This window comes from Myotis myotis, unplaced genomic scaffold (assembly GCF_014108235.1).
Source record: "Myotis myotis isolate mMyoMyo1 unplaced genomic scaffold, mMyoMyo1.p scaffold_m19_p_19, whole genome shotgun sequence".
Classification (NCBI taxonomy): Eukaryota; Metazoa; Chordata; class Mammalia; order Chiroptera; family Vespertilionidae; genus Myotis; species Myotis myotis.
The window spans coordinates 29,659,470-29,682,657 of record NW_023416323.1 but is presented as its reverse complement, the minus strand read 5'-3'; the positions used below and the strand labels follow the sequence as shown (position 1 = coordinate 29,682,657).

The 23,188-nt window shown below is 51.0% G+C and overlaps 2 protein-coding genes across 3 annotated transcripts in view; both read left to right on the top strand.

Moving 5' to 3' along the window:
• Positions 1-3,610, top strand: part of SNTB2 (syntrophin beta 2) — an 85,075-nt gene extending 81,465 nt beyond the window's left edge. For both annotated transcript variants that reach the window (XM_036347004.1, XM_036347003.1), the window contains one exon: positions 2,969-3,610. The gene's annotated coding sequence lies outside the window, so the exon portion shown is untranslated. The remainder of the gene's footprint in view (positions 1-2,968) is intronic.
• A 5,134-nt stretch (positions 3,611-8,744) lies between these two features.
• Positions 8,745-20,890, top strand: VPS4A (vacuolar protein sorting 4 homolog A). Its single transcript, XM_036346254.1, is given in 13 exon segments — positions 8,745-8,963; positions 13,307-13,415; positions 13,511-13,658; positions 15,479-15,540; positions 15,634-15,759; positions 16,250-16,279; positions 16,282-16,399; positions 16,965-17,113; positions 17,486-17,567; positions 17,740-17,894; positions 17,897-17,958; positions 19,118-19,258; positions 20,433-20,890. Coding segments are annotated over 13 exon segments (1,305 nt in total). The 5' UTR covers positions 8,745-8,942; the 3' UTR covers positions 20,535-20,890.
• Positions 20,891-23,188: the final 2,298 nt, after the last annotated feature.

The window sequence follows — 23,188 nt, the reverse complement described above, 5'->3', positions numbered from 1 at the left end:
TATTTAAATCATCCAAATATCCAGCATACATTTCCATGTTGTTGCCATCCACTATCGATACCATGAGTGAAATGGCTGGTTGGAAAGCCAAAGTTCATGCTTTTACAATCCTTAATGAAGTAAAATGCCAGATCTCTTTGGTCTCAAAACATTGTTCTGGTCTGATCTGACTATCTGTGTAAGAGAGACTTCTTTAAATTTGGGATGCTTAAACTTTTAAGTTGAATTTGACTATAGTCATACTTATATATTTTTGTCAAGTATGTTATGTGGCAGGTGATATTATATTCTACCTTGAGTTTGGAAATTTCTTTCAGTTAAATTTGAATTGTCATAATGGCCTCTGAAGATGAAGACAAAGGAATCTGCCATCTGCTGCCATTCTTCCTCTGTGTCTCGATTTTAATTGCTTGGAAATCTAGAATTATTTTGACTTTCTATATACTGTCTTTAAAAACCGACACAGCAGACTCCCCCCTCCCTTTCCCTTTTTAAGCTACATCTTCGTGCTGAGTATATAGACACTTGATAAATGTGTCATGTTAGTTCTAAAATAATTATGCTTTTTATCAGGATTATGCTTTCTTGATCAATATAGCTATTCTCATGGTGAAATTTATTTTGTACTAGTAATAGACTGCTTAAGTGGCTGATTTGAAAACCTTTCTCTAAAAAAACAAAATTATCTGGCAGATAATTGATATAAGTTCATCCTATGAAAGGATTAAATTTCAAGTTAAGGTAAAGTACAATAAGTAGGCACATAGAGCATATCTGTTTCCTTGTCTCTTTTGACACTAGCTAAACTGCCAACTGGAAGAATGATTGTTATATATAAACTAGAAAAATATTTTAACAAGATTTCTTCTATTGTTTCAAAACTGATAAACTTGAACTTAATCTCTTGCCATTTATTCTTCCTTTCCACTTCAGGTTCCTGAACCAAAGCATATTCTGGGTTTTTAAAGCAAATCTGCATTTGATACAATGCATAAATATGCCATTTGCAAATGATTGCTTATTCTCCAATGAGCATTTGGTTATATTCAACAAAAATCTATCATATGAACTGTAATCTTTGAATTGCCCAAAATAGATTGATTGAAACTAAAAACCTATAATAGAGAAATTATCGATACTCTGTTATTAAGGGGTTGGACAGAAGTAAATTTACAGTTGTTCACAGAAGTAATACAGTAATTAATAAATAATAATACAAGAATAGCCCTGGCCAGGTGGCTCAGTTGGTTGGAGTGTCATCCCATACACCAAAAGGTTGCAGGTTTGATTCCCGGTCAGGGCATGTATGGGAGGCAACCAACCGATCAATGTTTCTCTCACATCGAAGTTTCTCTCTCTTTCTCTTTCTCTCCCAGTTCCTCTCTTAAAAAAAAAAAAAAAAAAAAAAGACACACACACCAAAAACATATTCTTGGGTGAGGATTAAAAAAAGAAGAAAACTGTGTCTCATGGTACTCACAAACTGTAAACCTACTTTTGCCCACCCCTGTATTGTGAGAGAAGATATCCTGATAGATTTCTAACTTCTGCGTCCTCTGAGTCCCTTACTCAGTTTTTCTTAATCTTAACCTCTAAACTGTTGACACCAATGATCTTTTAGTTTTTGAGTCCCTCTTTGTTCCAGTCACATACACACCCTGAACCTGACTGTTCTGTCACCTCTTCCAAAGTGACAGAAGCCTCTTGTGAGGAGACAAAAGGTACTTTGGAGGCTTTGAGAATTTTTAGAAATTGCAGGGCTAATTCATGATACAGTAATCCTTGCAGACTTTCATCAAATAAGCACTTATTAGTGTATAGTTCTTCACATGCTCTCTGAAGGGTCCAAAAGAAAGTTCTTGCCCTCACATAGCACATAATCCATTCTCAATCACACCATGCCATCTGTCAATCAGAGGTTAAATAATTAACCACTTCATATTTTTATCAAAGTACATCTGGAGTTCTGCTCATTTGGCAAACTGGAAAGTGTTTAAAAGGAGGCTCAGTCTTTGGTCCGTGCTAGCATGAAAGAATTTCAAGCACATTTACATAGGCTGGTCTTTTCATCATGCATAATTTTTTAAATGCAAAATTAAGATTTTAGTTTTGGAAGGAGAACACTGTAGAATATCTTTAGGGAGATAGATCACAACAACAATTAAGTTCTGTTGCTCAAAGTGGATCAATGGGAAAGTCTTTTTAAAGAAATGCTTCTTTCAACTGTAAACAGCAAAGCTAAATGTGTATTTTCATCTAGCCCCCATTTCTAAATTGTGCTGGCCTGTTCATTTCCACACTCACACCATTTAAACATCTCATTTGCTGAAAGTCCTTATACATGGTAGATGGAGTATTTCTTCATAATGAGAGCTCAAAATGAAGATATTTAAAACTTAGCAAAAGTCCACTTATTCCAGACACTCTGGCAAACTCAGTGAAAAGAGCACCTAAAGACAATGAAAGATTGTTTGAATGTTTCCAATATTTTTTATATATTAACATCCTTTTCTATCCAGCTTGCCTTCCGTTTATCACTAAGGTCAGCCTTTCAGGTAGCATCCTTCATCATGCTCAGAAAGTGCCTGAACGATGTGATTGGAATGGCATAGGGAACAACATACTCTCATGGCTCTTGCCCTTTGTTTCCAAGTGTCCTGGAGGTGTGCACACACATTAGGTCAGGGTCTTTCCTTCAAACCTACCCTTTGACAATCAGGTGCTAACGATTCTGTATTATTGGAACCAGCACATAAATATTGTCATGTGTCTGTTCTTCCTCGGTTGGAAGAAGTGCTTCCCTTCTATCTCAGTCCTGTTCGGCGGGGGCGGGAGGGGCGGGGGGGAGTCAGCTATATTTTTTCACCTCTGTTTTCTAAATGAATAGAATCTGGGGGAGAGGAAATTATTAAAGTGAAGTTCTGGGTTTGGCACAATCAATGTTGATGATGCTCTTCACAATTTACAGCAAATCTGCCCTTATCATGAGATCCAGTTCCAGTTTTTGTTTCCCTCCAGTATGGGGCTGCGTGTTACCTGTAAACCTATCAGGTGGGTGCAGCGTGTTAAGACCTTGGTTCCCAGAGAATCGTTCCCTTTTGGTATCAGACCCGAGGTCTTTTCGCAGATAATGCGGTGGACACTGCCCATGAAGCCTTCCATTGGGGCTCATCTCTGCAAACTGGTTTGTGTTCGGTCCCACACAACTTGCATTGTTGTTAAGCATTAAGACTTAGCTGGAGTAATACTTCTACAAATTATTAAAGTATGTGATATCCTGGGGTTTTCTTCTTTTTAGAACCCTGTATTTAAACAAGACTTCTTTGTGTTTAAAAGCTTCAAACCTTCTGGCATCACTAGACTACCAAATTGAAATCCGTGCATAAAACAGGGCAGTATTTGTGTTCCTAATTAAAAGAAGAAAAAAGCTTTATGTATGTGTACTCTGCAAATACAAATGCATAGACAACACTTTCCCTTGAGTTGCACATCGACATATAGCATTGTATATTACAATGAAAGTTTGTAACTTAAGGGTATTATATATATAAATACATATATACCTTTGTAACCTTTATACTGTAAATAAAAAATTGCTTTTAGACTTGTATTTTTTTTCTTCTTCTCTTTCTTTATTATTAAAATAGTTTCAAACCTACAGGAAAGTTTTAGGAACAGTACAGAGAACTCCTCCATCCCCTTTCCCCAAATTTCCCAGTTAACGTTTTAGCACATTTGTTCCATCTTCTTTTTCTGACATGATGCTCTCTACTGCGTGCCTCCAAACACAAGGACGCTCTCCTGCATCGCCACCACACAGCCCTCCAATGAGGAAACCAGCAGTGGCACAACCCTGCCGCCCGTCCAGAGCCCCCCCGGTCGGATGCTACCAGCCATCCCAACAGCGCTTCCTTCCCTTCCTGGCACAGGACCCCATCCAGGACCACATGTTGTGTTTGGTTGTCATATCTCATCAGTTCCTTCTGGTACCGTTTTTAAGCAGATTTCGGGCAAATCCAAACTCGTAAAAACTTAAGTTTTGGTTCTCATTCCACCAGGGACTTTTTGTGTGATGGAAGCTTAATCATTGGAGCATCTGAGCTTTTTCAGACTTTGAGTCGCACTGAGGAGTGAGAGGGGAGATGGTTTCTCGGGCATCGTATTAGGGATCATCAGTGCTCCATTTATCTGGGTGTCACTCGCTTTGCATGGTAACTCGGCAAAATTTTGCCCTGGCCCTACCTCTCCAAAATGTTACCTAGCCCTGGTTTTTGTTCTCCACACTGCTCGTGGCCCCCATCAAGGAGTTCATTAACAAATGGTTAGAACCCATTCCTTAGCACAGCCGTAGAACACGAGTTCGTTTAGTCTGATTTTACTAGGTTGTATTGGCTAAACAGAGTTGATTCACTAGTCCAAGCTTGGGTTTACAAGGGCCACATTCTCAGCATCATGATCCCAATTGGAAAAGTGCTGTGCAAGAGAGAGCAGATGGAAGTGTGCCTTTGCAAGTCAACGACTTTCTACCTAAAGGTGGGAGCCGAGAATCTGGTCTACTCTAGTGAGAAAGTTAGAACAGAAAGGTCCTGATCTGACCATCGAAACCATCAAGCCCAAACAGGCCCCAAGTGCCAGCCCACAAATAACTTACATTTGGTCCCTTCATTCCCCCTTTCCTTCCTCAGCTTACTCCCCCATCCCCAGCAATGGCAACACCACTGCAGAACTGGGGGCGGGGCGGGCGGGGGTTGAGGGCCTCAGAGTCTGTTTTGAAGCTCTTCCCAGGAAAAAGTCAACAGTGGATGACCAAGTGAGAGGGGAGAAGACCATTTCCTGCCATCAGAGGCAGCAGCTCAGGACAGAGCTTCCTCTAGGGGGCGCTTCCTCGGGGAAGCCCACCGTGGGAGCCGGGGCCGTGTGGGTGGCAGGCTTGTGAGAGACAGACGCTGAGCAAGAGGTGCAAGAAAGTGGAGTGGGCAGAACAAAAGATGCACACAGCTCGTGGATCGCACACCCAGCCCTTGTTTCGGGCTGAACCGTGTGCTGCCAAAATGCATATGCGGAGCCCCCCCCCCCCCCCCCCCCCCCCCCCGGCACCTCAGAATGTGACTGTATTTGGAGATAGAGCCTTTGAAGAGGTGAGTCAGCTGAAATGAGGCCTTTAGGTTGGGCCCTAATCTAATCTGCCGGGTGTCCTTACAAGAGGAGGAAACGTGGACACAGATACCGGAGCGTGCGTGCACAGAGAAGGGACCCTGCAAGGACACAGCAAAGTGTGGCCATTTGCAAGCCCAGGAAAGAGGCCTCAAGAAACCAACCCTGACACCTTGATCCTGGACTTCTCGCCCCCAGAACTGTGAGAGAACGCATTCCTGTTTAAAACAACCCTGTCTGTGGCACTGTGTTATGGCAGCCCTAGCAAACGAAGACAGCCCTCTTTTCATTGTAGGGACTTTTCATTTTCATTCCGTCTTTCAACTCACACAGCCCATCCAATACGTGGGATTGATATGTTCTCAAGTTCCCTGCTTCACTCTCACCCACCAGTGAGAGTTCCTCTTTTGTTTGCTCACTTATTCATTCTGAATAACTTCATTATTAATTCTCCCAGCAGATACTGAGTGTGCCAGGCCCCTGGAAGAGGCCCAGCCCTGCCCTCTCAGTGATGCGAAAGGACAGTGACTACGCCCGGTGCCATGCCCGCAGGTGGAAGCTTCCCCACTCCGTTCTGTCAGTATTGAGGGTAGACGCGAAGAAGCATGGCTCACAGGGTGTGTGCCTCCCTACCTCGCCCAAGCCCATCACAGGCCTCGCCCTGCCACTCAGGTCCATCACTCCGACTCCTGTCCACAGGGATGCTCAGCACTTTGGCCTTTTGGTTCCTGACCTCCCTGTGTGTGACGATGGCCCCATCACTTCATCTCACCATCTTCCTGCTCCCAGGGTCACCCCTGGACTGCATTGTTGCTGAAACAGCCATTCCTGAAACCAGTAACGGAAGCATCCCTCTCAGCGCGTTCTCACTGTGACTATCCTTCAACCTCCTGGGTCCTCAGTTAGTCCCCATGACTCTTATCTTCTTACACACTTCCCACCGTACCCGGCTCTCGTTCCACACTTGCCGAGCCCGTGAATGTCCCTGCTGCTCTGTCTTCACAGCAGCCACCTGGATGAATCCTGCCATCTCCCTGCCCCTGAGTAGCTGAGTATTGGGGAGAAAAATCCAAGGCAATTGGTACCTTTATACATGTGTCAAGGTTGCCAGCTGTTACCAGGTTTGCCTGTAACTGCTCACTTTCAGATTTCTTTAAATTTCAAACCTTTACTCTCCTCAGCCCCAGGCCTCCCACCTTCTCTCTCTTCTCAGCAGACTCTCTTTCCTTCTAATTCATGGAGAAAATAGAAGCCATCCAAAGGTACTCTCCCAACTTCTTGTTACCTTCCAGCCAACATCTTTTTCCCTCCTATTATAATGTCCAAAGCCAGTCCTCCTGCCTATACATTGATCCCATTCCCATTGATCTTTACTAGATCCTTTCTGTTGGTTGGTTTGTTTTATTTTTTTAATATATTTTTATTGATTTCAGAGAGGAAAGGAGAGGGAGAGATAGAAACATCAATGTTGAGAGAGAATCATTGATCGCTGCTTCCTGCATGCCCCCCAGTACGGACCAAACCCACAACCCGGGCATGTGCCCTAACTGGCACTCAAACCATGACCTCCTGGTTCATAGGTTGACACTCAACCAGTGAGCCACGGCGGACGGGCCCTGTTGGTTTTTCAAACATGCTCAACTCTTCTCACATTAACAACCATCAAAAACTCCTTCCGGACCCACAGTTCCTGCAGCTATTATCCTAGGCCTCCCTTCCTGTTCCCCAAACTCCCTAAAAGAGTTGTGCCTCCTCATGGACTACATTTCCTCGTGACCCACTCACTCGTGGCCTTCTGCAGTATGGCTCTGCCTCCATCACTTACTCATCTCTGGCTGAGGTCGTCGGTATCTTACATATATCACTGTCTGCTTTCTCAACTGCATTAGGCACTGTGCTCCTCCCTCCTTCGCCACAGTCCTCCCACCCCCCCTCCCCTGACTTCCAGGACACTCTTCTGTCTATCCTTGTCTCCAGCTGTCTTTCTGAGCTGCTTTTGCAGGCTCCTCCTCCTCTGGTTGGCCAACAAACCTCCAAGCGCTGCCCCAGGTCCCCCCTACACTCTGCTCTTCCCTAGGAGATCTTATTCGCAGCTTCCGTTCCCACTGACACCCAGATGTCTCACAGATGTGCATCTCCAGCCCTCATCTTTCTTCCGACTTCCAGATGCATATATCTGACTATTGATATTTCAAAGGCACCTCAAACTCCTCATCCCTCCTCCACAAGCCCCCAAATATAGTCTTTGTCCAGTATTCCCATCTCAGCAGCATCACTATTGGTCCAGGTGCTGAAGCCAGCAACCCAGGAGTTATCTCTGTCCCTCCACCCCTCACCATACCCCATATCTAATCCACTTCCAAGCGCTTGAAATTTGTCTTCCAAAACCTCCCATTCTGTGTGTATTTCTCCATGCCCCCTTACCCCAGTCCAAGCTTCCCTTACTCTTCTGGACTATGGCAGGAGCTTCATGTATAATAGCCACCCCATCCCCACGATCAGTTCTGCATAATAGGGCTAGTCATCTATCCAAATACAAATGAACAGTTTCCCATTGATCTTGGGATACAACCCAAAATCTTGACCATAGCCAAATGTCCTGGCCCCTGCCCTACCCCCGAACACCCGTTCACATCAGGTGAACTTGACTTTCTACTTTATGCTCTCTGGCTACCGGAGCCTTCTTCCAGTTTCTTAAATTCCACCAGTGGCCTCCTCAGGGCCTCGGGCCTTTGTACAGGCTGTCCCATCAACCGGGAATGCTCTTCTAACCCCCTTCATCCCTGGAAGAATGGAAGGCTTTCCTGACCCCTATCTGGGGTAGGTTGCCAGTTAGAAGCCCACAGAGCAATGGGCCTTCACACACAGGCCTCAACACGCTTATTACATAATTTTTCCTGGTGTACAGCATCTTTCTCCTTAGACTGCAGGCTCCCCGGGAGCTGTTTTAATCATTGCTGTATCCCCAGAAACGACACAGAGCTCCGAAATAGTCTGTATTGATGAAATATTGTTAAAGTGAATGAATGTGGCTCGGTTGGAACATCATCCGTATACCAAAAGGTTGTGGGTTCGATCCCCAGTGGGAGCACGATAAGGAGCCACCCTGATCGATATTTCTCTCTCTCCCTCTTTCTCACTCTCTTTAAAAATAAATAAGAACATATCCTCGGTGAGGATTAAAAACAAAACTTTAAGACAGAGCCACAGACATAAGTTACCTGGAACTGATAACACTGTGGGGTAGACTATGTGTCCATTAGCTAGCTCATTCATTACCCTCAAAAGCCAGAGAAGGTGGGTCCTGGTTATTAGCCTACCCCGTTAAACGCGCGCACACAGAGCTCTGGGCACTAAAACTGTTTTATTGGAAGTGGGGTCTAGGACTTGAGGCTTCGGCCCCGCCCTGCCCCTCGCCCCGCCCCCCGCCCCTCGCCCCGCCCCACCCCCAGGCCCCACCGCAGCCCTGCGGGGCTCCGGGCCTCGCCCCCGCCCACCCCGACGCGTCCCTGGCCCGGTTCTCGCCGGGGCCGCCGGTGGCCGCGGAGAGCGGTGCCTGCAGTGCGGGCCGTGGCCGCCAGGGGGCAGCCGCGCCGCTCGGGCCCGACCGCTCTGGGCCGCACCCGTCGCTCGTTGTCGGACTCCCTCCCGCTGCCAGCGGCCACCCTTCCCCGCGCCCAGCGCGGACCCATCAGGCTCCCCGCGCCGGACCCAGCACCTTGGCTCTCGGAGGCCAGACCAAGACCGCAAGCAGCGCCGCGGGGTGTGAGGCGGACCCAGGAGATGAAATGACAACGTCAACCCTCCAGGTACTCGGCGCGGCCCGGCCGGCTGGCGGAGGCCGAAGGAGGCGCGGCGGGGCCTGCGGACCGGCAGCCGGGCGGGCGGGGGCCGCCTCTGAGCCCCGTCGGCTTCAGTGTTTACGGGCTCGGAGCCAGGGACCACCTCCGTCCGGAACGCCCGGCCCCGTGGCCGGGCCGAGCCCGAGGCCCCGCGTTGCAGCCGGCGCCCCCGTCCCGCCGCGGGCTCAGCCTCACCCGGGCCTCCTGGCGCCGCCCGGGCAGCTCGGGCCGCGGCGCGGCTGCTCGCTCTCCCTCCTCCTCCTCCCTTCTCTCCCCCTCCTCCTCCCCCACCAGCCTTCCTACCAGCCCCTGCTTCTTCCCCGTCTCCGATTTCCTCTTCTCGGCCGGCGACCCCTCATTCATTCCCCGGACGGTGCAGGGCGGTGCTGGGTGGCGCCACCTGGATGCATGACTGACCCGCCTCCCAGGTGCTGCCGGTCCTGCTGGGCCGGAAAACGTAAACATGCCCGGCCTCGGACGGGTGTGCGGTCCACCCGGCCGCCCCTCGCGTGTGACCTTGGGCTGGTTCCGTGATCCTGGGGTCCCAGCAGCGCTGCTGTGATTGATTCCGGGAAAGCGTTCTCGACAGGGTGCCAGCCGCCCGGTCGGTGCTCAGTAAGGGGCGATGGACGCAGGGCTTGCGGGAGTCGGTCCAGATCTCACGGAAGAAGTGGCATCTGGCAGGATCATCAGCGGTAGCGTTCAGGTCCCTGGAGGTGGAGGAGGGAGGCGGCTTCGGGTGAGGGAAGTGGGAACAGTGGGTCAGCTTCCACCTGCGGGTCCCATCTGCCCAGGGTTTGTAGGGCCTCTGAGCTAAGAATGCTTTTTATAAAAACATGTTTTTAAAAGCAGCTTTACTACAATATAATACACACCATACAATTCGCCTAGTTCAGTGGTCAGCAAACCGCAGCTCGCGAGCCACATGTGGCTCTTTGGCCCCTTGAGTGTGGCTCTTCCACAAAATTCCACGAGCGGGCGCGCAGGGACAGTGCGATTGAAGCTTCGTGGCCCGTGCGCAGAAGTCGGTTTTCGGCCTGGGCGAGTCTATTTTGAAGAAGTGGCGTTAGAAGAAGTGGGGGTACGTTCGCTGAGGTCGACCCCTCAGATTGAGGAAGTTTTTAGCAAAGGCCAGCTTAGGAGTACCCTGATTAAGTTAATAACAACGTACCTACCTATGTAGTTTAAAAAATTTGGCTCTCAAAATAAATTTCAACCGTTGTACTGTTGATATTTGGCTCTGCTGACTAAGGAGCTTGCCGACCACGGGCCTAGTTAAAGTGTACACTTCAGTGTTTCTCGTATAGTCGCTGGATTGTGCACCCATCGCCACAATCACTTTAAGAGCATCTTCATCACCCTGTGGCTGCCACTCCCCCTCTATCCCTCCACCCCTCCCAGCCCCTGGTAACCACTCATCTGCTTCCTGCCCCTATAGATTTGCCTATTCTGGGCATTTTATGTAAATGGAAATTATACAAAAATGAAGTCCTTTGTGAGTGGCTTCTTTCATCTAACATGATGTGGGTTTTGGCATTTTTACAAGGCTGAAAGGATATTTCGTGATACATGAAAATCATGAAATTCAAATTTCAGTGTCTACAGGTGAAGTTTTATTGGAACGCGTGCCTGCTCATTGGTTTATGTATTGTCTGTGGCTGCTTCGGGGGCTACCAGGCAGGGGTGCGTCGTTGCTACAGAGGTTCTGCAGCCCTTTTCTTTCATCCTCATCCTTTGCAATACGTGCGTTTCTAGAGATGAGGCAGGGTTGGCATTTGGTCACCTTACGCTCCTGTCATGCAAAACTGTTCCTCTCCAAATTGCAGCTGAGGCCTCTTGCATGCAAAAAACTGTATGCGGTTGCCAGGAAAATCTTAGGTGCATTAATTGAGTATCAAGAAGGGAGCAAGGGGCCCTTGCTGGCTTGGCTCAGTGGATAGAGCGCCGGCCTGCAGACTGAAGGGTCTGGGGTTCAATTCCAGTCAAGGGCACACGCCCAGGTTGTGGGCTCCATACCCAGAAGGGGGTGTGCAGGAGGCAGCCAATCATTGATTCTCTCTCATCATTGATATTTCTCTCTCTCTTTCCCTCTCCCTTCCTCTCTGAAGTCGATAAAAATATATTTTTAAAAAGGGGGGAGGGGAGCAAGGGATGGGCCTGCTCTGCCACATGCCCTGTCACATGGGAGACAGAGTGGACCTGGAGTATTGTTCTGAACCCCGCCTTTCAAAAGGACAAACCTAAGCAAGAAGGTGTATAGAGCAGCAATTTTCATCTCATGGCACACATGAACTAACTTCTAAAATTCTGCAGCACACCAAAAAATAGAGTCTATTTTTTGCTGATCTTCCAAAAAAATTGATATCATTTTGATTCATTTACACCAGACGGCCATTGTTGTGTCGGCTGTTGTCATTTTTGTGTGTGTGTGGAAAAGCAAGCAATTTATTAGCCGCAGCAAAAATATACTTAGGACAGTGAAACCAAGGAGGGCACAGAAGAAGCAGGAGAGCCGAGGCTGGGCTGCCCCAGCTCACTGGGAAGTCAGAGAAAGCGGGGAGAGGGACCCTTGGAAGCGGACTCAGGGGTTAACCCTGGACGAGTTGCCGCTGCCCATTGTTCCCCTGGTTGCAAGTCTCACGGGCTCCCTGGCTCCCTTCGAGGTGAGGGGAGGTGAGGGGTGGGGAGCGGGAAGGGCCTGGGCTTGCTCCCTGGAGGGAGAGCGCTGCTGTCATTTTTGTATTTGACCAACTACAAACTAAGAGAAGAGGGGATTGCTCCTGACTCATAGTCAGGTATTGCAGCACACGTATTGAAAATCATTGGTATAGAGCAGTGGTTCTCAACCTTCTGGCCCTTTAAATACAGTTCCTCATGCTGTGACCCAACCATAACATTATTTTCGTTGCTACTTCATAACTGTCATGTTGCTACTGTTACGAATCGTAATGTAAATATCTGATATGCAGGATGGTCTTAGGCGACCCCTGTGAAAGGGTCAGTCAACCGCCAAAGGGGTCGCGACCCACAGGTTGAGAACCGCTTGTCTAGAGTGGAAAAAGTCCACGGAACTGGGGGTGTTGGTTATGGAGAAGAGAAGTCACCAGGGACAGGACTACCCTTCACGTCGTTTCTGAAGGGCTGTGATGGGGGAGAGTAGACAAGTGGCGCTTGTGTTTAAGCTGCTCATCCATTCAGGAGGTTCAGGGCTCCTAGCCATTCTCTACTTAGGGAGTGGATGGAGCCGAAGCTTGAAAATAGTAGCTACACTCTTGCACCTTTCCTCCTCTCTTTAACCTGGCCAGTTCACATCAGCCTGGCCTTACCTGCCCGTCTGTTAGTTTCATAGAGAAATCTGTGTCTTTCTGCCTGAGGCTTCTTGCTCTCAGATGGGAAGGGCTGCACAAACGCCCGGGCCCTGCCAAAGCCGGTCAGTGGGGTTATTGTTTGCTGTGGACGGAGCTGTGTGTGGCAGCGGGATCCGCCGCTGGTGTCTGGTGCTGTATCTTCTTGAGGAGGGTAAATCTGGTAACGCTCCCGGGTGCAGCCGTGGCTTCTAAAAGGGGATGTGTAGGGAGGTGTGGGCAGCTGTAAAGACCCAGCGTGCTCAGGTTCAGGGAGGGCACCGGCCTCCAGGACGTATGAGCCGCACGGAGACTCCCCCAGAGTTCTCAGGGTTCCCGGGGGCTGTGCCCTTCTGTCGGCAGCACACACATGCTTAGGGGTAAGCAAGCACGTTTGTACTGGAGATGCTGGTGAACTGGCCCCTGTGTACAAGCCGCTTTGCCCTAAGTGTCAACTTGACGAAACGTCTTCCCTTTTCAGCCTCGAGAAGCTGGTTGGGCCCGTAGATCCCTTTAACTCCATCGCATACAACTTGGGTCGGAGAAGGACTTCCCATGCTGCCGGCTCTTCTCTGGCCTCAGGCTTCCGGCCTCCCTGCTGAACAGCACAGGAATCCATTGGTTCTGGTGTTTCCCCTGTTCCGGGCTCTGAGGCAGGGTCCCTGTCTTTTCCCTGAGGAGGGAACAGAAAGCGAGCTTCCCCTGTGAGCCCTGACCTGCACTGTTTCCCAGGCTTCCACTTGCTCAGAGCAAAGCCTGAGGAGTTGCTTCCCTGTATTGAGTGCGTTGTGAGGCGGGATGGCTGTCTTTTCAGCATCCTCCTAAGGCCTTTCTAGCTGTTGGAGAAGTAGGCCGGCATAATGGTCTGTGCCTGACTAATTCTCATCAGTGTCTTCCTTCTGCCTGGCACCCGAGGGCTTTCTGGATCCCTTGGGAAGCACTGAGCTCTTTGCTTTGCCTTTCCAGAAAGCCATTGATCTGGTGACAAAAGCCACAGAAGAGGATAAAGCCAAGAATTAAGAGGCGCTCCGGCTCCACCAGCGCGCGGTGGAGGGTTTCCTACACGCTATCAAATGTGCGTCCCACCCGGGCCCTCCCAGGCGCCAGGCCCCTGCGAGAGGAGTGTGGGCACCTGGGCTCACAGGGCCCCTCTCCGATCCCCTTTTGCAGATGAGGCTCACAGCGACAAGGCCAAGGAGAGCATTCGAGCCAAGTGCATGCAGTGCCTAGACCGGGCAGAGAAGCTGAAGGGTTACCTATGGAACAAAGAGAAGCACGGCAAGAAGCCAGTCACAGAGAGCCAGAGTGAGAGCAAGGGGTGAGTACGCAGGAGGGGAGGACCCGGCCGGGAGCCACGAGCATGTGCCCTGGTCCTGTGTTGCTGTCGCTGTGGGTGCTAATGCAGCCTTGGACTATCACGGCACCTTTCTCTGCTCACCGCAGCCCAGAGCTGCTTTCGTCAGGCACTTTACAGAATACTTCTGGGTACACTGCGGCACTGGGTCTGGATGGGGAGCCAGAGTGGAGGTGACTAGCCTTGGATTCTGCAGCCAGACTCTTGGGGTATAGCCTGGCTCTGTGCTTCCTAGTCTTGTGACCTTGGACAAGTGCCATGGCCCCCTGTGCCCTTGAGCTCCTCGTCTGTAGGAGGAAGATAATGGGGCTTCCCTCTAAGGAGCAAATGAGATGACAGGGTGAGCCCTGAGCATAGACGCTGGTGCTCAGTGAGGATTAAATAACTGTCAGCTGCTGTTGTCACTGGAGTTAACATCTTCATCTGACTTATGAGGCTACAGACTCAGGGGTTCAGAGGTTGCCACGGTCACGGAGCTGGAACCTGATGGAGTCGGGACCCACACCTGGGGCCTGTGTTTCTGATTCCAAAGCCAGGATTCCCTCTGCAGTTTCTCTCCTCACGTCTGTGGTTTGTCCACCATGGAGATTCTGGTTATCTGAGCACAAAGGCCGCTGGGGTGCTGGAGGGAGGGAGGATCCTGGGCAGGGAGTCTGCGTAGGAGAGCGGTGGGTGCTGTGTCAGCTGTGTCCCCAGAGGTGGGAGGCTCTGCTTCTGGGTGGAGAAGGTTGCCTGAGTGAGAGACACACCGAGGAAGGGGCAGGAGGCCAGACCTCCAAGGGAGCTGCAGGAGGTGTGAGGATGGCAAACCCCTCATGTCCGGACGGATCTGCCAGGCGGTGGGGGCAGTGACTGTGTTCCTTTTCCAGGTGCTCCTCTATAGACTTAAGAAGACTGACCTAGCCCTAGCTCCGTGGTCGGCAAACTGCGGCTCATGAGCCTCAGTTTGCCGACAACTGCCCTAGCTTGTTTGGCTCAGTGGATAGTGTCAGCCTGCGGACTGAAGGGTCCCGGGTTTGATTCCAGTCAAGGGCACATGCCTGGGTTGCAGGCTCGATCCCCATCAGGGGGTGTGCAGGAGGCAGCCGATCAGTGATTCTCTCTCATCATTGATGTTTCTCTCTCCCTTTCCCTTCCTCTCTGAAATCAATAAAAAAATATATTTTTTAAAAAAGGCAAAAAACCCAGACTGACCTCTTCTCCAGGTCAGAGCCACTTGCTGTCCGGTTTTGAGTCTGTATGAGAGGCCAGTGAGGGCTGTAATTACTTGCCTTGCCTGGGTGCTCTGTTTTTACCTCTTTTTAAAATATATTTTTATTGATTTCAGAGAGGAAGGGAGAGGGATAGAGAAACATCAATGATGAGAGAGAATCATTGATTGGCTGCCTCCTGCAGGCCCCCTGCTGGGGATCAAGCCCACAGTCCGGGCATGTGCCCTGACCGGGAATCGAACCATGACCTCCTGGTTCATAGGTACATTCTCAAACACTGAGCCGGCCCTGGCTGCTCTTGAAGTCCAGCCAAAGCACATGTCCGCCAGCAGTCTCCAGAAAGAGCGCATCTCTCTTATTCCCTTAATGAAGAAATGAGGACGGGTCACGAGAGTTTCCTGGAGGATCCATTGTGGTCCCTGAATGTGCTCGGGGACCTGTTTGTGGGTGTCTCCTCTGTTGAGCAGGAAGAGCATCCCTTTACCCCTCTGCTGGCAGCAGAGCCTGGCCTCGCTCTGAGAGCCTCTTACCAACCTCCGGCTCTAGCCTGTCATCTTCTGTCTCCTTTCCCAGCAGCGATAGTGACAGTGAAGGGGATAACCCAGAGAAAAAGAAATTGCAAGAACAACTGATGGGTAAGAGGCTGGAGGCCCCATGCTGTGGGAGCGGGACATGAGGGCCCTCGGTGGGTCCGGGCTCTGGATCAAAGGCTCTGCCTCCCTCTGCAGGGGCCGTCATGATGGAGAAGCCCAACATTCAGTGGAGTGACAGGGCCAGGCTGGAGTTGGCCAAGGAGGCCCTGGAAGAAGCTGTCATTTTGCCCATTAAATTCCCACACTTGTTCACAGGTAGGAGCTGAGCCTCTGTCGGCCCCGATGTAAAATATCAGGCCTCTGAGGGAGCAAGCTCGGGGCTCCCGCTCTGAAGCTGTCCAGGGGCAGGTGGTGACTCGGCTCCCGTCGCCCTCAGTGGGCGAGGCCTGGCCTCCGGGGGCTCCCACTCAGGAAAGGCCAAGGCCTGCCCGTTGTAGTCGTCCAGTCCTTGGCTTCTCTCTGGTGTCGGAAACACCTTTATAACTAGAGCTTCACTGACTGTCCCAGTGGGCGGGCAGGGTCAGGAACCAGTGCCAGTCAGTGTCACTTCGCAAGGTCGCGGGGTCATGAGCCAGGGCTAAGACAAAGTCTGGGCAGTTAACTTAGTTCCCTTACTCCTTTGCTCTTAGAATCCGTTGTCCTATAGAACTCATTTCTGACTGTATTTACAATGATCGAGGCCCATCTGCGTTCTTGTTCCCCTGCCCCAGTCAGAGGAAGCTCACCCAGTTTATTCTTTCTTGCAGGCAAGCGCACCCTTGGCGAGGGATACTGCTCTTTGGACCCCAGGCACCAGGAAATCCTACCTGGCCAAAGCGGTGGCAACAGAGGGCAACAACTCCACCTTCTTCTCTGTGTCCTCCTCAGACTTGATGTCTAAGTGGTTGGGGGAGAGTGAGAAGTAAGTCAGCACCAGGCCCTTTTCTGCTGGATCCCGGCATTCTCTGCTGGTGGTCTGCTTCCTGCCCTTGGAGTCACCCCCCAGAGGAGCTGCTACTGATGTCAGGGAGGGGTAGTCAGCAGAGGGTATCTTGCTAGCTCATTGGGTGAGGGGGGGGGGAGCACGGGGGGACTGATCAAGACCCTGAAATTGGGAGGGCACTTGAGAGGTGGGTCTTCATGAAGGGAAGAGAAGGCACCCCAGTAATTGGGTATCAGGTGGGTATCCTCTGTTGGGGACTTTATGTAGTTAGCGTATTCCCCACACCGACTCCCAGGTAGCAGATGATGAAACAGGGAAGTGACTTGTCTTAAGTCCAGAGCTAATGGATGGGGAAGGACGCCCGGCTAGCCCTTCCTCTGGGTGCGGTGCTGCCAGAGGATTTGTCACCACCATTTTTTCTGAAATCCAAGCGTGACTCTCGTCTTGACCTCCTCGTGGCAAGGGCAAGAGAAGTGGTGACTGGGACCCTGGCTGGGCATGTGTGTGAGTGTCCAGGTGCCAACCCCATTTTTCGCCTTCACAGGCTAGTCAAGAACCTGTTTGAGCTGGCCAGGCAGCACAAGCTTTCCGTAATCTTCATCGACGAGGTGGATTCCCTCTGCGGATCCCACAATGAAAATGAGGGCGAGGCTGCCCGAAGGATCAAAACAGAGTTCTTGGTCCAGATGCAGGGTGCGTGCTGGTCCTGGGTCTCCTCCCTGGTCCTCGTCCACCTAAAGCCAGCTCAGGCTTCATGAGTTAGCTGCAGCTGGATCTGATTGCCCTTGGGGCAGAGGGAAATCTCAGAAAAGCAATTCTCAGTTCCATCTCCTCAGGCCTTCCTTTGGAGAGGTCTCTGCGGCCTTTGGCCCCCGCCCCCGCCCCTCCTGAGGCTGGCAGGGCAGCCGAGCTCTTCGCTGCCGCTAAGCCAGTTAGGGCCCCACCATTGAGGTGGCACAGGGGTGGCTCCCATTCAGGACACACAGCCCCTGAGGTCCTTCCCCGCAGGTTCTGACTGACGATTGCGGGTGCTCTGAGTCAGCATCTGCTTCCCTTTGTCCGCAGGAGTGGGGAATAACAACGATGGGACTCTGGTTCTTGGTGCCACAAACATCCCATGGGTGTTGGATTCGGCCATTAGAAGGAGGTGAGTCTCCCGGTAGGAGAAGCCAGGGTCTTTCTCCTCACCTGTCTCGAGGCTTCTCCCTGTCTGCATGGTGAGCAGCCGAGTGCAGCCAGCTCTGTGAGCCCGCTGTCCCTCTTCATTGAGACTCCTCCTCCATCTGCTCTCAAGTCCAGCCGTGTGCTTGGCTCTCTAGGTTTGAAAAGCGGATTCACATCCCGTTGCCGGAGGAGGCTGCCCGTTCCCAGATGTTCTGGTTGCATCTGGGCAGCACACCACACAGCCTCACGGACGCCAGTATCCAGGAGCTGGCCCGGAAGACAGAGGGCTACTCAGGTGCCGACATCAGCATCGTGTGCGGGACTCCCTCACGCAGCCCGTGAGAAAAGTACAGTCAGCAACACACTTCAAAAAGGTGAGTGAGCCCGCAGGCATTGTTTAGAAATTGTCGCAGGAAAGGGGACAGCAGCTGACACTCGTGGGTCTCCTGGAGCACCAAGGGCAAGTGCAAATGAACCCTTTGGCTGCAGGTCCCAGACAGGGTTGTCCCTGCTCTCCCCTCCCCTGCAGTTCTTCCTGCCTGACCATCTCAGATTGTGTGAGCCGAGGGGACAGCACCGTGGTCCCCGCTGCCACCCCTGCCGTCAGCACTGCTGTGTGTGGTGGGTACAAAATCCCACACCGTAAGGAGGAACTCCGTTCACACAGAAGGTCTCTGTCAAGTGGCTGCCAAGGGTCCTACTATGCGCCTGGCCTCTTTCTAGATCAGCCGTGGGCAAACTACGGCCCGTTTGAAATGAATAAAACTAAAAAAAAAAAAGACCGTACCCTTTTATGTAATGATGTTTACTTTGAATTTATATTAGTTCACACAAACACTCCATCCATGCTTTTGTTCCGGCCCTCCGGTCCAGTTTAAGAACCCATTGTGGCCCTCGAGTCAAAAAGTTTGCCCACCCCTGTTCTAGATGCTAGGGAGACATTTGTAACTGACCACAGCAGACAGAACCCCTGCCCTCCAGGAGCCTCTTCCAAAGGATGAGACAGCGAATAAACAAAACAGATTCATTTCTCAGAGGGTGGCGAGGGGGAAGTTGGAGCAGGGAAGGGAGGTCTGAGATTTGGGGGCAGAGGGGCAGGTTGCACTCTTAAAGGATAAGCCACACTGGGTGCCATTCAAGTTGACGAAGGTGAGGGGATGAGCCTTCAGACACTTGGGAGAATGTGCCAATGGAGAGGTTGCAGGTGGAAAAACGTTTTTGATGCCACTACGTTGGTGTGAGATTTGAGTGAATGAGGAAGAGGAAGGTATCAAGGCATTTGGGGCCACACAGTGAGATTCTGGAGGACAGTGGCTGGCATAGCATGCCGTTCACCAGCCTCTGAGTCGGACTTCCAGCCGCTGGGACCACTCGGCCTGAGAGTTGTGAAGGAGCCTCTCCCTCCTCAGACTAACGACCTAGAAAGCCAGGCTTTTGTTCACACCCTGCCCTCACCTTCTCTTCAGGACTCAGAAACCTGCGGTGTCCTGCCCCTTCTCCAGAAGCCAGCCATCACACTCCTGTTTCTTCCAGGTCTGTGGCCCTTCCCGCACCAACCCTAACATCATGACCGACGACCTCCTGACCCCATGCTCTCCAGGGGACCCAGGGGCCATGGAGATGACTGGGATGGATGTCCCTAGTGACAAACTCTTAGAGCCTGTGGTTTGCATGGTAAGTGGCCAACTGGCAGAGAGGACTGCACAGCCCAGAAAATGGAGGGCTTGCATCCAGGAATCAAAATGAGCTTCTCCCCTTTTCTGTTCAAGGCTGTTGTGGCTCCTAAACAGAGAATGGCCTTTGGGGCTGAGTAGCTGGGACTTCTGCTGTTAGACGCAGTCCTCACTCAGTCCCAGGATGGGAGCCGTAGCATTAGCATTTATTTTCTTCTGCAGAAATAGTAAAAGCCAGCCCCAGCCGGGTTTGCTGTGGGCTGAAAGGTCACGGGCTCAGTTCCAGTCAAGGGCATGTACCTCAGTTGCAGGCTCCATCCCTTGCCCCAGTTGGGGTGCGTGCAGGAGGCAACCACTTGATGTGTCTTTCTCACATAGATGTTTCTCTCTCTGCGTCTCTCCCCGTCCTTTCCACTCTGTCTAAAATTCAATGGAAAAATATCCTCGGGTGAGGATAAAAAAAAAAAAAAAAAAAAATAGTGCCCTAACTGGTTTGGCTCAGTGGATAAAGCGTCGGCCTGTGGACTGAAAGGTCCCAGGTTCGATTCCGGTCAAGGGCATGTACCTTGGTTGCGGGCACATCCCCAAGAGGGGTGTGCAGGAGGCAGCTGGTCGATGTTTCTCTCTCATCGATGTTTCTAACTCTCTATCCCTCTCCCTTCCTCTCTGTAAAAAAATCAATAAAATATATTTTTAAAACCATAGTGAAGGCCAGGTGATACGACGGCCTCATTCTATGGGTTTGGCTTGCTTTGTTCACAGAAGGAACCAGCAGATGCCTGTCAGCCTGCTGTGATTTGATGCAGTTGCACAGGCAGTGACTAGCCTGTGCTAGTCCTCACCTCCTTATCGTGGTGTTGCCCGTTCTGCATGGCAGGTGTCTGCGTTTGCAGCGGGTGTGGGCGTGCAGGTAGAAAGAGCTGCTCCCGGGAGTTAAATGGCGGGAGCTGAGGTTCCCTGGGGCTGGCAGCAGGCCCATCTGGAACCGACAGAAACTGCCCCAGGAGGAAGAGCATCTCTCAGGGGAGGCTTTCAGGCAGAAGCCAGGCTGCCAGAGGGAGGTCTGCATTTGGGGCTGGTGCTGACCTCCACCCTAGACTGCATGGGTCTGCGATGCTGGGAGGCTGAGGACGTGAGGCCGGCCACTCCTCAGCCGCATGCTTTTGTCTTTGCAGTCGGACATGCTCCGGTCTTTGGCCACCACCCGGCCCACAGTGAATGCAGATGACCTCCTGAAAGTGAAGAAATTCTCAGAGGACTTTGGACAGGAGAGTTAAAAGCTTTTCACTCTGGTGACGGTGACGCGGGAGGTTGATGGCGGTAAATTCATGCAGTCCTCCTGTCGGTGGCCAGACAGGGCTGCCGGGCTCGTCCTAAAATCACTCAGTGTCCCCTGGGCTGTCTGGCCGCCAGCCAAGGAGCAGGAAGGAAGGGGCTCCCGGCCACAGAGATGCAGAAGCACATCTGGCAGCGGGTGGAATACTGGCTCTTCCTGCTTCCTCCTCCTCTTCTGGATGCTCACCACTCCTTGTCCTGACACTCCATGTTTGTTTTTAAAGCCTTTTTTGTTCCTCTAAATTAATGCTGCTTGGATTTTCATCTTGTTTATAAATAAAGTCAAAATCACCTGGAAGCATCACCGAGTGGAGCAGCCGAGCAGTGGGGTTGGTGCAGCTGACCTGCGAGCCCCCGTGGCCCGTTCCTTTTAGACCCAAGTGTCGCTCCTTGTGAACTGAGTGGCTGATGCCCTGGATCCCCAGCCCAAGCTCTGCCTGTAAAGGCCAAGAGTAAAGCCAAGCCACCCGCACCCTCCCAAGTCGGGCATCCCGAGTCCTGTTCCTCCCTGCAGGAGGAGAGGGGTCTGTGAACACCAAGCTGTGCACATCAGAAGGAGTGAAGGCAGTCAGGCGGGTCTCACTGATGCCTCCTCCCTCTGAATGTGAGAACATGAACCCAGCCACCGCCCGGGTCCCTGTCCTGGAAGTGTGCTAATAAATCCTTTTCCCTTCTTAAGCCACCGGAGTGATTTTGTCTTTGACTCTTGGGCTCTTGAAGGTAATGCTTGCTTCCAATAGAAAGACCTAGTTTTCTCTGCTGTCTTTTCTTCAGCAGAGTAGGAAGTAGGAATGTCGCCACTGTGCCAAGGTCTATATACCAGTCAGGTTCCTGAGACCTGTCTTCCCCCAGGGCCTCAAAAGTGTGGCCAGGGGTGTTTGAGGGACTTGGGCAGTTCTTCCTGTTGTCCAGCCTCCCGATCAGAGTCTCAAACTGGGAGGCCTGTGGGCCAGATGTGGCCTGCAGCTGTTTGGTTTGCTCTGCTGCCAACATTTAAAACTCAAGAGTAGACACAAAAATTCAGGTTAGGTAATGCTGGGCCTGTGTCCCCAGGAGGCCGCATAACAGCTGCAGCCAAGCAGGGGCGGCCCTATTCAGTTGCCACATGCTGTGCGTTCACCATCCCCAGGTGGCCCGCTCACACATTTGCATCGCCTGCCTGGCCTGTTTGACTTTGTCAGACACCCGAGTCTCCAGAGCTGGCAGCCCTGGAAATGCTGTCTGACGGAGCAGACGCAGTAATGGCTGTCAGGTTGACCACGAGATATGAACATTCAGAAAAGGCCTGGCACGGGTTGTTCAGCCTTCCTCCTCCGTCCCCCCTCCACCCCCACTGGAGTCTTCAAACCCGGATGGTCCAGGACTGAGTATGTGCCAACTCTCAGATCATGTTAGCCTTGCACTGTGGTGCTCCTTTCATCTGGTGAGGAATGTCTGCTGAATTCAGCTAATTTCTTTCCTTTTTTTTTCCTTTTTTCCCCCAGCTAATTCCTTTTTTTAAAATATACTTTATTGATTTTTTTACAGAGAGGAAGGGAGAGGGATAGAGTGTTAGAAACATCAATGAGAGAAACATCGATCAGTTGCCTCCTGCACACTGAGGATGTGCCCACAACCAAGGTACATGCCCTTGACCAGAATCGAACCTGGGACCCTTTAGTCCGCAGGCCGACGCTCTATCCACTGAGCCAAGCCGGTTAGGGCTCCCCCAGCTAATTCTTAAAGTGTCTGCTGAATTGAGCCTTCTTACCTCATTTTTATGTATCTTGAAGGCTTGGGCTTGGTGCTCCTCTCCATTGCTACTGAGTTAGCCTCGCTGCCTGGAGCGCCAGCCAGCCTGACCTCCAGATGACACTGCAGCAACTGTGACTGGAATTCTTGTCGCTTGCTCTGGAGCTCCCACATATATGCTTCTTGGTTAGTTATGTGCTCTCAGCCAGCCATTATATTTGTAAATGCTGGACTAGAAGCCAGGATAAGACACTGCCCCCTGCCTTACTGTTTTATTTTAACTTTGTGTTTAATCGTATTTTATTACTCTACCTCCATTACCTTTACTTGAATCAGAAGGTCCTTGCCCCCCCCCCCCTTTTTTTAAACCTGCTTCCTCATTTCCTCTGCTTGAACACCTAGACAAGTCACAGTTGATCTCATAGCTGTAGTCACAGCTTTCACAGACACCCCCTGAGGCTGAACTAACTCGGACTGATGCTGTGGCCTCGGTCTCTGTTAATCATGGCGCATGTGTGCAGAGGAATTTCCTCCCCTAAATGCTCCATCTGAAATCCACTGCTTCCCTTCCTGGGATTCTGTTCTAAACCTTCTGCCTACATTGGCTTTCACTGTGGAAGTTGATTTCTAAAACTCGGCTCCAGATGGCGATTTGTGTGTGTGGTTTTGTGGCTGATATATCTGCCTCAGGTGGAAGAGATTTTCTTCATTGGAAATGCAAGGATCTGCCTTGGGGTTGTAGTGTTTGCCTAAGAACTGTTAACCTCAGGGCTCTGTATGGAGGCATCCGAATGTTTGTTTTTTTAATTAACTTGAGAGAGAGGACAGGGGAGAGAGAAACTCTGACTTGTTGTTCCACTGATGC